Source organism: Schistocerca piceifrons, chromosome 7 (assembly GCF_021461385.2).
Source record: "Schistocerca piceifrons isolate TAMUIC-IGC-003096 chromosome 7, iqSchPice1.1, whole genome shotgun sequence".
In the NCBI taxonomy this organism is placed as follows: Eukaryota; Metazoa; Arthropoda; class Insecta; order Orthoptera; family Acrididae; genus Schistocerca; species Schistocerca piceifrons.
The window spans coordinates 134,972,393-134,987,029 of record NC_060144.1 but is presented as its reverse complement, the minus strand read 5'-3'; the positions used below and the strand labels follow the sequence as shown (position 1 = coordinate 134,987,029).

General features: G+C 36.1%; 1 protein-coding gene across 1 annotated transcript in view; it reads right to left on the bottom strand.

Moving 5' to 3' along the window:
• LOC124804922 (epoxide hydrolase 3-like) overlaps positions 1-14,637 on the bottom strand; it is a 108,308-nt gene that overhangs the window by 15,710 nt on the left and 77,961 nt on the right. The window contains exons 4-5 of the mRNA XM_047265298.1: positions 11,124-11,280; positions 10,861-11,021 (exon numbers count right to left, since the gene is read on the bottom strand). Of these exons, the coding sequence (XP_047121254.1) occupies positions 10,861-11,021; positions 11,124-11,280 (318 nt within the window). The remainder of the gene's footprint in view (positions 1-10,860; positions 11,022-11,123; positions 11,281-14,637) is intronic.

Below are 14,637 nucleotides of genomic sequence, written 5' to 3'. Positions count from 1 at the left end.
TGTTTTATGGTTACAGTTTCTACAAATGTAGAATACTAACAATTTTGTGGTCAGCTCCAAATTAAAGGCACCTACCTGAATTGTTGTGGTCAAATAGATATACTGGATTATTAAATGATTAATAAGGAGACAAGTGTCTGACTTTTCTATACTGACCAAGAGTGAAAGTAATAGGGATTAACAGATGATAGTATACAACACTAAAAAGCTGCTAGGTTCACAAAACGTAATTCCATCTGCTGGATTGCCATAACCTAAAAGAATAGGCTAGTACAAAACAGTATAAGTTGATTATATTTAGAATTAAGAAAGTAATGTAACAAAAATGGTACTGTATTAAAGAGAGAAAAAACGATATGGATAGAAATGCTATAGGTTTACTATATAATAATGATTGTACCCAATGAACAACCCACTGTGAATGAACAATAATTGGTATGGGGTTGTAAAAAGGAATTTTGTACCATTTTTAATTGATTAACCTATTACAAGTATTCAAGCTCATTTATCTAGACTTAAGAAATTTAAGATTACGCAGGAGGTGTAACTGGCTAACCAATACTCTCTTTGTTATTTTTGTTGTTGTTGTTGTTGTTGTGGTGGTGGTGGTGGTGGTGGTGGTGGTTTTAAGTCCAAACACTGATTTGATGCAGCTCTCCATGCCACTCTATCCTGTGCGAGCCTCTTAAGCTCCAAATAACTACTGCAGTCTACATCCTCTCAGAATGTGTCCTATCAACCAATCCTTCTTTTGATCAAGTTGTGCCATAAATTTCTTGTCTCTCCAATTCTATTCCTTATCTCCTCATTAGTTATGTGAACAACCCATCTACCTTAAACACTCTTCTGTAGCACTACATTTTGAAAGTTTCTATTCTCTTAGTTGTCTGAACTGTTTATCGTCCACATTTCGCTTTCATAAATGGCTACACTTCAGGCAAATACCTTCAGAAAAGACTTGCCAACACTTAAATTTACATTCAGTGTTAACAAATGTCTCTTCTTCAGAAATGCTTTCCTTGCCATTGCCAGACTACATTTTATATCCTCTCTACTTTGGCCATCAACAGTTACTTTGCTGTCCAAATAGCAAAACTCATCTACTACTTTAAGTGCCTGTTTCTTAATATAATGCCCTTAGCATCACCTGATTTTGTTCAACTAGATTTCTTTACACTTGTTTTGCAGTTGTTGGTGTTCATCTTATATCTTCCTTTCAAGATACTGTCCATTCCATTCAACCGATCTTCCAAGTCCTTTGCTATATCTGACAGAATTACAATGTCATCAGCAAACCTCTAAGTTTTTATTTCTTCTCCCTGAACTTAAATTCCTACTTCAAATTTTTCTTTGGTTTCATTTACTGCTTGTTCATTGTACGTACAGACTGAAAATATCAGGGGTAGGCTATAACCCCATCTCGCTCCCTTCTCAACCACTGCTTTCTTTCCATGCCCCTCGGCTCTTATTACTGCAATCTGGTTTCTGTAGAAGTTGTAAATACCCTTTTGCTTCCTGTATTTTACCCATACAACCTTCAGAATTTCAAAGAGAGTATTACAGTCAGCATTGTTGAAAGCTTTCTCGAAGTTTACATATGCTATTAATGTAGGTTTTTCTTTCCTTAACCTATCTTCTAAGATAAGTCTTAGGGTGATTATTGCCTCACATGTTCCTACATTTCTTCAGAATACAAACTGATCTTCCCCAGGGTTGGCTGCTACCAGCTTTTCCATCCATCTACAAAGAATTTTTGTTAGTGTTTCGCAACCATGACTTATTAAACTGATAGTTCAGTAATTTTCACAGCTGTCATCAACTGTTTTCTTTGGAATTGGAATTACTGCATTCTTCTTGAAGTGTGTGGGTATTTTGCCTGTCTCATACATCTTGCATACCAAATGGAAGAGTTTTGTCATACATGGCTTTCCCAATGCTATCAGTAGTTCTGATGAAATATTATCTACTCTCGGGGTCTTGTTTCAACTTAGAACTTTCAGAGCTCTACTAAATTCATCTCACAGTGTCATACTGCCCATCTCATCTTCATCTACTTCCCTTTCTATAATATTTCCTTTAATTTCATATCCTTTGTTAGACCTTTTACATACTCCTTCCGCCTTTAAACTTTCTCTTCTTTGCTTAAAATTGGTTTTCCATCTGAGCTTCTGATATTCATACAGCTGCTCTCCTATCTCCAAAGGCCTCTTTAATTTTCCTATAGGTGTTATCTGTCTTTTCCCTAGTGAAATATCCTTCTAAACCCTTACATTTGTCCTCTAGCCATTCCAGCTGAACCATTTTGCACTGGTAAATCTCATTTTTTAAATGTTTGTATTCCCTTTTGTCTGATTCATTTGCTTCAGTTTTGTATTTTCTGCTTTCAGCAATTAAATTCAACATCTCTTGTGTTATCTAAGGCCTTGCCTTCTGCAAGGCCTTGTCTTTTTACCTGTTTGATCATCTGCTGCAATCACTATTCATCTCTCAACGTTACTCAGTCATCTTCTACTGTATTCCTTTCCCCTGTTCTAGTCATCTGTTGCCTAATGCTACCTCTGAAACTATCAACAACCACTGTTTCTTTCAACTTATCTGCGGAGCTAGTTGGCACATAAACTTGTACTATTGTGGTAGATTGGGGCCTCATGTCTATATTGGCTATGATAGGTAGTTGTGCTAACACATATGAATAGTTGAAGTAACAAACAGATTCTTTTTTTGTTAAAATATTCTATGGTTTTGCCAAACTTCATGAATTTAAGAGTGATTTACATCAGTAGCAATATTCAAGTGGCTTCTGTATGAAGCACTCCATGTTGGGATCACAAAAGAAAATAAGATTTTTCAATTCCATTTAAAATCAATAATAAACAGTATGGAAGATGTAGTAATAGAAAGAAAAAGAGTTAACTGCAGGTATTGCTGAATAATTATTTACATTTGTGTAATGGTGGTAACATCATTCCTCTGAGCAGGTGGATATGTGGTGTAATATATCACTCCAGCAGAGCAATGTGTAACTCATCTAGCCACTGAATGATGGTCAGATGGTTGAAAACACATAGTAGTTAAATGATTAAGAAAAGAAATCTCTTTGAGTGATTTTTATTTCATCTGTTTAAACAATGGAAACTCCATGTAGGAATATCAACAATGTAGGAGAAAATGCCATTCAGGCCTGAGCTGCTGGAACTGGTGGTCGAGTGCATGATGTTGCTTGACTGTGTGCCTGTTTGCAGCTTAACATGTCTTCTTTATGGTAAATAGCAGTCTATCATTCCCTACATTGTTGTTTTTCCATCTGTTTTGCACATGTTGCTTATACAGATGGATGCCATGTATCTCCAAAAATGTCATTAATCTATGTGTGATCTCACATTGTACATATGAGCAATGTTCCCTGTAACCAAATATTGTCATGAAATAAAAGATTCTTTCTTGGGATGCAATATAAATAGTTATTAAAAGAAAAAGGCTATGTTACTCCTTCATATAAAGTTGAAAATTGGTGAGGTTTATTAAACACCAGGAACAGTAGAACTGCTGTGGTAACCAAATCCCTGAAGCTGCTATGGTACAGTCCAAGAAGAAAGTTTAATTACAAGTGCAGCAGTTCAGTACTTCATGATGAAGACAAATTTGAATTTAATTGGGAAGACTGCGAGCTATATATATGTGGCCTCTCTTGACCACTGCCAGCTAATGTCTTCAATTCATTTGTGGCTTGCAAGCCACATACTCAACACATGCAGATTAAACACCTTGCTGGGATGTCGCACACTCAAAGGTTTTCATCACTGAAAATTGTGACTATTTGGACCACACTACACACTTCCAGTCAGCTACTGTGCAGTTTCTGTATTTGATACACTGAATATGAGCAGCTTTATGTGCCTGTCTCATGATCAATGATACTTCATAAGTTACCACACTCCAAATGTCCACTGCGTGGAGTTCCCTTCGCAATGTTTGATCAAAAACCGATTGACGTGAGTCTTCATTCACTGACCGCAGCAGTTCCTGTTGGATTTGAAACCAATTGTCACTGACAAGTTGTGACACTCATGTCTGGTCCCTGTCAGTTGATATCATTTGAGACCATTATTCTTAAGCCACCATACATGACTGAATAGCACACCATTCCTCATATACAAATTGGGCAGTCCACACAGATATTCTAACAAATTGAGCAACTTCATTCACGGTGTCATCATAGGCATGTCTAACATGATAGCTCATTTTTGCCTTGTTTCGTGTCTCCACTCTGACCCACCTTAATGTGCTGATTGCATGTAACTGACTAGCACATACACAACATTTCACACCCACTACTTAGATCAATGGTGAAGGCTCACTTGACTGCCTAGTAACAGTTCTAAACCATCCACAGCACTTGAAAGTGACAAGCGTGCTCTATTAATGGGATGACTAATATCTTGTTTGGTTGGTTTATTTCCTGGACCCACTTATTTGGTGTTAAGCAGTTTTGGAATAGTTGTTAATGTTACCATTTTTTTAAAGTAAATATATTTTAGAAGTGGCTTTCTATTGACTCAGCAACCTATCTAACAGTTCTTCCCAAATGACACATATCTCTTGCAAAGATTTGTGTAACAGTGATTTGTGTGTACATGATTAGGTACCATACACAATTACACAAATTTTTGTTCTGAAAAAACATGTTTTCCATTACATTGTAAAGAAACAGACAAAGATTCGCCTATTGTAGTACATGATACATCTGATTACTAAACATCACAATACACTGTAATTTTATTTTGTGATAATATACTTGTGGTCATGTTTCAATTTTTAAATTTCACTAATTACTGTTTGATGACATTTCAGACAATGTAGAAAATACTTTAATACATTTTTTTCAAGCCTTATAGAATGATGTTAACACTTGTTCATGAAGTAAATGTGTTACTTACTGGTTTTGAATACAATGTGGGATATAGTATTTTGCACAGAATAATTAAGATTGATGAATGGAATTACCTGTATTGTAGACAAGTGAAATAGCAATTTAATTCAAATGAAAATATACTTATTGCCATGTTAACTATTAATACTCACATAATATTTAACTTTCAAAGCTTCTACATTTTATGAAACTAATACTGAAAAATATTTTTCCTGCTGAATGTAATATCAAACTTTGATAATTGTGTACAAGGATTTCCAGTTATAACAATACTGGAAGTAGCAAGCATTGTTGAGATTATACAGGGGACAGTGGTTGTGACTGCACAGAATCACTGAGTCAGTAGGAAGTGAGTGAAACGGTAGAGAGTGAGCCATTCAGTGGGACTGCTGTTGTGTTCAGTTTGCTTTCTGTGAATAAATGATAAAGAAAATGAGTTGTCTGAAGACTTTTCATTAATTTAAATCTTTGCAATCAGATAAGAATAGGAAAAAACCTAAGAATGATCTCAGTTCTTCTGCAACAAATGTAAATAATATTTAAATATGAACAATATACTTTGACACCTCTGATTCAACTAGAAAAGAAACCTAATATTTGGGTAACTTTTCCTGCTTCAAAACTCAGTTTATAATTTTGTACAAATGTGGATACAACAAATAATATTTTTAAATCGAAATTCTGACTTAATACTCATCAATATTGTGAGCAGGAGTGTTACAACCTGTTACTAATTTTTACATGCATGACAACCTTAAATATATAGATACATGGAAGGGATCTACATTACTGAGCAACTATCCCACAACTCAGAACCAGTTGCAGGTTGCCTACCTAACAGTTACCAGGCAACAAAAATTTAATTTCAATATTTTGCATGGTTATTGACTGAATTTAAAATGCTGTTGTAATATACTCATGAAGATGTACAATCCTAATATTAGAAGTTCAACACAATAAGATATGTATTACAGTCAGAAACTGAACATGTGCGACTTCAGGCAGTGCGACTGACTGAGCACACATACATCAACTTCATTCGTCCAGTAATTGACAGTAAGAGCACTTAGCAACTTCCAACAGACTTTACACATAATTTCAAACCTTTATAAAAAAATTTCTCATTAACACCCCTACAAATTGATGAAAGGAAGAAAGTTTATTATCTACTACATTTTTGCTGTTCATGCAATCAAACTTCAGCATCAGGATGACATTTTAATTTATTACTTCTTTATTACTAACTCTATTCACAACACAGTTTGCCAACAGTATGAACATACACCACTGAATGTACCTACAAATCTTCAAGAGAAAAGATGTCATAAACATAGAGATGCATGGAAAAAGATGCATGGAAAACTATCTTTTGCTTAAAATGGAAGACAAATTACCAAGACTATATTCATCCAGTGCTTCATACTTGAGGACTTAACAACTCTCAATAAGCTTTAAGCACAATTTCAAACCTTTTCTAAACTTTTTCTTGCTTTCACACCTATCATCAAATATTTGACTCTTTAACTCATTTTTAAAGTAATCAGATGGTTGGAGCTGTTTTATATGTGGGTATCTGGTAGAATACTAAGTCCTAATAAATAATGGTTGCACAATTTTCTATGATTCCATAATCTGTTTCTGTCCAGTAAGTTTTTATACCGGCAGGTAAATTTCCCAAGAATGTGATGTACTATAGTAATAGAGAATTGTGTGAGCCAAATATGATAATAATAATAATAATAATAATAATTTGTGTGGCTTAATGTCTTGGTACAAGTCTTCCAATTGGATACCACTTTGATGACTTGCGTGTTCCTAACCTACTCCAGTTATCCAACCAGGGAAAGGCGGACCTACAGTTTAACAAGTAATGTGAATCATGTTCAGTTTCTGGTGACTCCCACACTGTTGAGAGGTTAAAGACAGATTAAAATACAGACTGAATAGGCTCAACAGCAAAATATAATGAATTGATGAATGTAAAAGAACATTAATCACTGCATTTAGGCAGGTCAAGAGTGGTATGTGTTAACTTTACTTTGCTTAACGGTTCTATGATGCATTTATTAATTACTGACGTGTTGCCACATGTCATTTTCTCTTGGGAATTTCAATAACTGGTAGTGTACATTTGTCAGATTATTGCTAAAATAATTTATATTAAGTCACATGATGTGCACAAAACATTTGAATTATGGTATCACATTTTCTAAGATTTAGCCATATAATATCTTCATTTTGAACAAAACAACTGTTTTTAGCTCCAGATTACAAACTACACCAAAAGAGAATCAGTTTGCTGATCTTTCATCACTAACATACTTATCATTATGTTCATAATTTTTATTTTACGGTCAGTTAAATTCCACAGACTCCAAATTCATTACTAATGTGAACACACTGCATTGATTGCCAGACTTTTCACCTGGGATTCAATTATCCATAAATAATAAATACATTTATCAACTGCCATTTATCAGTGTTTTTGTAATGTTTCACATTACTTCTTTGTTACATTTGTTTTTTCTAGGAAAGCATACAGTATGATATAGGGATGAGTTAAACTATTAATTATCTATCAGTAATAGCTTATAATGTTCCAGTTCCAACTAACCAATAGTCCTAGATGCCTCGCTAGATGGACTACTACTGAAATTAAAAATGCATGCCCCACATAAGAAACTGACAATTCTTGTGGGAGATATGTTAACTGTTACTTCAAGGACAGTGCTAGACAAAAACAGAGTCCGTGATTTACCATAAAAAATGAGCTTCCCCAAGGATCAGTCCTAGCACTCTTGCTCTTCAACCTGTACACCAGTGACATTCCAAACACTGCTAGCAAAATGTCTTGTTATGCAGATGACCTAGCCGTAGGCATGCAAAACAGCACACTAGAGGAAGGAGAAACTATATTGTCTAGATACTTAGAAACCCATTAGCTGAATCTATGCTCCAGTGTGGCATCACAGTTCTCATACAAGGAAACTAGACATCCATCAGAATGAATCTATGAAAATTATTATGGTTGCACTCAAACCCACACCAATCCCTTGACTGCACACTGCCAGAAACATTTCATCATCTGAATTACGATGCCTGAAAGCAACCAGTTGAGACTGGAGGAAGCTGCATCACCTCAACTACTGCCAAGACCTTCCAATTCTTACAGTCTTAAATGACCCTCATCCAGGTCACTTGATATCACGTTATGTACTGTGGCATAATGGAAGACACAACAAGAAATTTGACAGTAAAAAGAGTGGTGTAAGGCAACTCGAATGCTGCAACAATAAAACATCAAGTGTTCAAGAAACATCTGCCAGTCTACCAGGATTTGACCTGAAGATAAGTGAGTAGATGAGACTGAACAAGATAAAGAGCCTGGTGCAATGCTATAATGCACAAGTGGGGACTCCCAAACTCTACAGCCTGCAATTGTGGGGTCCAACAACAAATCACTGTCCAAACTCTACAGCCTGCAATTGTGGGGTCCAACAACAAACCACTGTCCTCTGAGAAAGTATCAGGAGCATTCAGTGACTGCTCCCTCTGTTAACTATCATCATTCACTAAATGCTGAACTCTGATTAAATGTATCTATTTTAATTAAGCGCTAATCTTATAGCTAAATGTTCTCCTTGTTACTAGTATTAAATTATTAATTTTCAGAATTTAAACATATTAGTTTTGTGTCTAAATTCTTTACTGTATGACTACAAATGATATGTATTTCTTCATATAAAATAAATATAAAACAAATAAATAGTTCCAGAAATCTATTAATTATTTACTAGGTCCGCTAGAGGCTGTGAATTACACTGAAACCAGCAAAATAGTTTGAACTACTGTAGAAATGTTTTCTAAGTATTTTATATGGCTCATTCTCAATTTTCATTTATTTAAGCTTCAGAACAGAGTATTCATATACCTTATGACAGAGCTAGAATGTCTTTGTTTATTATCACTACAGTTTTTAATCCCTCAGTTTCTTTTTTTTCTTTTGGGACATTCAAGCATATAACAAGCAGAGTTCCACTTTGTTGGGATATACTGAATGAGCATTTTGGACCTAATCCCAGGCTTTTCTGAGCTGTTTTTCCACACACTACTTGTAGTAAGCACCTGATGTTTTTATGTTTTCTGTCAACAATTTCACCCTTTCAGTGCATCACCTGAGTTCATTTACTACTGAATTTTTCATGTTTGCCACATCATCAGTGATTACAGCCAAAATCTTATCTCAAAGACTGAACTACTAGTACACTCACTCACTCTCTCTCGCTCTCTCTCTCTCTCTCTCTCTCTCTCCCTCTCTCTCTCATGAGAATCCTCCATTTATGAACACTGTAGCAATACTCACTGGAGTTGAAAATCATATGTTATTAAATGTGTTGTCACAGCTACATAGCTTTCATCATCTTTAAACATTCATGTATCAGTTTTCAAGCAGTTTCTTTCAGTTGTAATAAGGAGTTCTTGTGCAGCATCTATGCAATTTTTGTGTTCTGCTGCCGGAAGCATACTTCCACAAAATTGCCTTTCATCTTGGCAAACAATGTACTGGATTCAAACCTTTGACAATATCAATAAAACCTTTGTCTTCAACAACTGAGAAAGACTGAAAATCTTCAATGGATAACTTGGAAGGAGACTAGCTAGTTTCTTTCTCGGTGTTCTGCACCTAACACCCCCCCCCCCCCTGTCTGCCGCCCGCCCGCGCACCCCCCCCCCCCTCTCCCCCCTGAAATGAAGTCACTGGAGTGTTTGCCAGACTTTCATATTACCTTTATAATTTGAATTTTTGAGGAATATGCCATAGGTTCATGTGACATAATCAACAATGTGTGTAGATTAACTTTATGGCTGTTCATTATCTTGTCCATTGACATCATCAATATTGTCATAAACAGCACTTCATTTAATTGATGATGAATCCAGCACACTTTGCTGCTGAAATGATAACCTTATTGTTGGATGTTTCATTCTGTAAGTTTTCTCATGTTACTCACAGTTGTTTTGAAACATATTGTTTGACTACAAATACCACACTGTGCTATTATTTTACTGGCAGGTCTCAGAGAAAAATTTCCTCATAAATAACCAGGTTTTTATATTTTATTCATTGTTGACAACTGCAAGCAACTGAATATGAAATTTCTATACTTCAGTTTCCTACAGTATGTCATGTCTGCATAATATAACAGCAAAGGAAGGTCATGAATGCACAATACCCTGGTAGCTGTAAGTGAGTCATGGATTTCAGGTTGGAAGTGCAGTGGAATGACTTAATTCTACAGTTGGGTCTCCCCCATTAAATGTTATAATGAAGGAACGAAAATGTTCCACTCGGGAGTTTATACCATGCCCCTGTATACTTATTAATGAAATCATGACTGCATCCTGGAATAACTAATGAAATGTTCCAACAGAACAAATACGTTACAGGTGTGCAAATAATATCTCGACCATATGTCGATATCTGTGCATAATCAGTTGTGAGTTAGTACCATATAACCTATTATAGAAACATGGCATCAGTGGTACTGATTTGTTTAAAATTACTGAAATTTTACCAGCAAGAAGATAACTAGTTTTATCATTACCATCCAAAACCAAGTGAATGGTAGAAACTCACTTCTGTTGGTGAATCTTAATTTATTAAGAATGTAACTGGGTTCAGCAAAGAATGTATTATTTGCTTTACATACACAATTCAGTTACACTGTTATTTTAATACTTATGTTAAATATTACCCAAACCCTCTACGACTATAAAAAATTATGACAGAAGAAAGTTACTAAAAGTATGCAAAAAATGTCGAGCAACAGACAGAACACACAGGCATGTCGGAAATTATAGCTCACTTCCTTAATTTGTGCAGATCTTCTAACCACATGTACATGAGACAAACCCAAACAAACACTTACCTTTATTTTGGAAAGTAAACTTATAAGCTTCAATATCTTCATCAGTTATACCACCAGTCTCAACTGAACCATCATCTATAAATACTTTCGTGAAATTTTCCAGATCAAAAGATGAAGCAAACATCTCTGGAAGGTAAGGCATTTGGAAGAAAAATATGTACCTGTAAAAGAAAAGAAAAAATATATTTCAGAAAGAGCTACTTCTCCAAAATTTCTAATGACACCTTGAATATTAAGAAGATGATAAAAGAAGATGAACATACCATGATTTAAAAAACTGTTTAAGTGAACTGAAGAACCCTTTTGGAAATCCAGTATCCATGATTATATATTTTTCAACCTTTTCTGGGTGTTTTAGCAAAAAGTACCACGCTACCATGCCACCCCAATCATGGGCAACAAGAGTAATCTTTTGTTTTCCTAGAAATAAAAAAGAGAACATAATATGGTGAAATTAAAAATACAGGAACAGTGACATAAATAATAACGATACTAACAAGTGAGAGAGTCATAAATCTTCAAAACATAAAAAATATTGCACTATAACATATCATAATCACAGGTATTTATAAAAAGAGCTGAAGAAATACAAAAACAACAGTTGCTCAGAGTCTGACTGTCTTATTCTTTGCACAACAAAAACATATTCTCCCTGAAAGAAGCTGCACAAATATTCAGTCAGCTCTTGATAACATTACAAAGTGGTACCAAGAAGACGGTATCAGTGTTTCATCTCAACAACAAGATTGTCAAAAAAGAGTTTGTGGTCCACCTTGAAGGAAGATTTCTCAGACATTACAGAAACCCAAAATGAGAACAGCTGCCAAAGCCAAAACACAAAACAGCATCCTCCTGAAACTCTGTGGCACATTGTGTGGATCAACTGCATCAACACTGCGTACTTCAGTTCTGGAATTGGCTTACCTTGTCGTGGAACAATGTTCACCAGCCTGTTTGAACAGTGCTCACAGAAAGCTTGTTGATACATAGCTCATCCATACCACACATCTTAAAACTGGTACCATCAGACCTACAAATACTTTTTGTTACTCATACTCAACCACATATCACCTCCACCTCTGCAGTGGGAAAGTGCAATTGTACAGGAGTACAATAAACTACAGAAAAATCCTAATCCTCCTGTTCATGCAGACATCCCAAGCATCAGCAAATGTAGGTTTTGCTCTCATAACCCATCCTTGGAAACAGAAAGAATGTTAGTTGAAAATGGCTTTAATACCAGTGTCACCTGGTTTGAATTGCCACTCTAGATGTGGTCAGTTCTTAACTGAATAAGAACCAACACTGGAAGGTGTGCTGACTCTTTGCACCAGTGGAAGAACATAACTTCACCATGTAGCGAATGTGCCACTCAAAGCAGACTGTTCACCGAATAGTTCAAGAATATCCTCAGAAAGCTTTCCCTAGCAATCCAACAGAGTTCCTTGTGATGAGAGAGTGATAACTACACTATATTCATGGCTTCAATATTAGTTGGTAATTTGAGCTAATTGTAATTTATTTTTTGTTATACAACAATATGCTAAATAAATAACATAAATAAGAGGTGCAAAGATTGGCAACTTGCTTAAATATTCAGAAATGTAAAATTATGCATTACACAAAATGAAAAACATAATATCTTATAACTATAACATCAATGAGTTACAGCTGATATCGATCAGCTCACACAAATACCTTGGTGTAAAGATCAGTAGGGAAATGAAATGGAATGATCACTTTGGAGAAAAATAGAATAGAATAATCACACAGACTGAGTCATAGAAAAAGCAGGTGGTAGACCTTGGTTTACTGGTAGAATATTAGAAAATTGCAATCAGTCTACAAAGGAGATAGATTACAAATCACTCATGCAATCCATATATAATTGCTCAGTTGTGTGTGACTTACATCACATACAACTAACAGGGGATATTGAACGTATATAAAGGTAAGCATGAATGGTATCATATTTGTTTGGCCTATGGGAGTGTGTTGCAGAGATGCTGCAGCAACTGAAATGGCAGACTCTTGAAAATAAAGATTCTGTATTCTGATAAAGCCTACTGCTAAGTTTCAAGATTTGGCTTTAAATAATGACTCTAGAAATTTACTACAACCCCCATAGCAATTGTGAGGACAGGACTACATTAACAACAGTGTGCACAGAGACATTTAAACATTATTTCTGTGCTCCATATGTGAATGAGATGGGAAAAAGCTCTTCTAGCAGGTACAATGGGACATATTCTCTGCTGCACACTTCACAGTGGTTTGCAGGAGTGTAGATTCAGAACCAATAAATCTCAAGAGAAATATATATTAATGTTTCCAAAGTCCTTCTTAAAAGTTCATTTGATTGAAGACACATACTACTCTTTTGTTGGGCATGTTTTGCATATATTTATTTTGAACCAGAACCAGAGAGATCTTTACAGCACTCACAATGTGAATGGTCATTAACCCATTGTTAATAAAATTACCATCTTGTTGGATACTGTATCTGCTTACAAAGTAGCATTAACATTAATTTTATGCCAGCCATAGTAGCTATTCTTGGCAAAATTGAGGCGGTGAAATGAATGGAAAACTTAATAATAATGTCTGTCCACTAACTTTTCAGTAGTGTTTTACTTTGCCAATGTACATTTCAAACACAGCTTCAATATCAGTACTTCAATTGCTATCAAAGAACCTTCAATGAAATGTCAAAACAGCAGAAATGCATGTTAGTGTATATTACAGATTTCTACAATGTAGGAAAAGATAGATGGATCATTAAGTTACAGAAAAGCACAATTAAAATACACTTACACACAAACATTCACCCACAGCCTTTGTCAGAAAAAGAGAAACACACACTATTCATTTACACAAGCAAGCATATCTCACACACACATGATCATGAACTCTGGCAGCTCAGGCCAGAATGCAACTATCACATGGGATGGAAGTAGAAATCTTGAGGGAGTGGAGGCAGGGAAGGGATAGCAGTGTAGGGGTGGAGGGAGAGACGAGAGCTGTCTGGCAGACTGTGCATGGACTAGAATGCCAACAGGCACAACATCAGGGGGTTGTGGAGTTGGGATTGGAAGCTGCCCCTTGCCACATGGATCATATCTCTGTGGAAGATCCAGGTGCAAGACCTGCCCAATCCACCCATCCAGCACTTCCTACTCCAATCCTGTCACAGATTTATCCTACCCTATCAGGGGCCAGATCACTTAAGAAAGCAGTTCTGCTGCAATCATTGCACAGCTTTTTATATTGGTAAGACTACCATCTGTCTGTCCACCGGGATGAATAGCCACCACCAGCCAGGAGCAAAATAGACCCCCCTGTGGCACAACATGCTGCTGAACATAAAATGCTCAATTTCAATGGCTGCTTCACTACCCAAGCCATCTGGATCCTCCATTCTGCTACCAGGTTTTCTGAAGTGTACAGATGGGAGTTATCCTTACAATACATTCTCCACTCCCATAATTACCCCGGCCCCAACCTACAGTAACATACAGTTCCCACACCCTCCACCCAACAGTTTACACCCCCTCTGTCCTATCACTTCCTTGCCATTCTTGTCTTCCAAACTCTATGTTTGTTGCTCTCTGTCCAAGCATTTGTCCATTTTTCTCTGCTCCTCTCCTTTTTATATCTTTTTTCCCTACCTCTCTGCCCCACAACCTCCTGATGTTGCAACTGTTGGCATTCTAGTCCCTGCACACTCCACGAGACAGTGCTCCTATCTCCCACCACCCCTACACCAGTATACCTTCC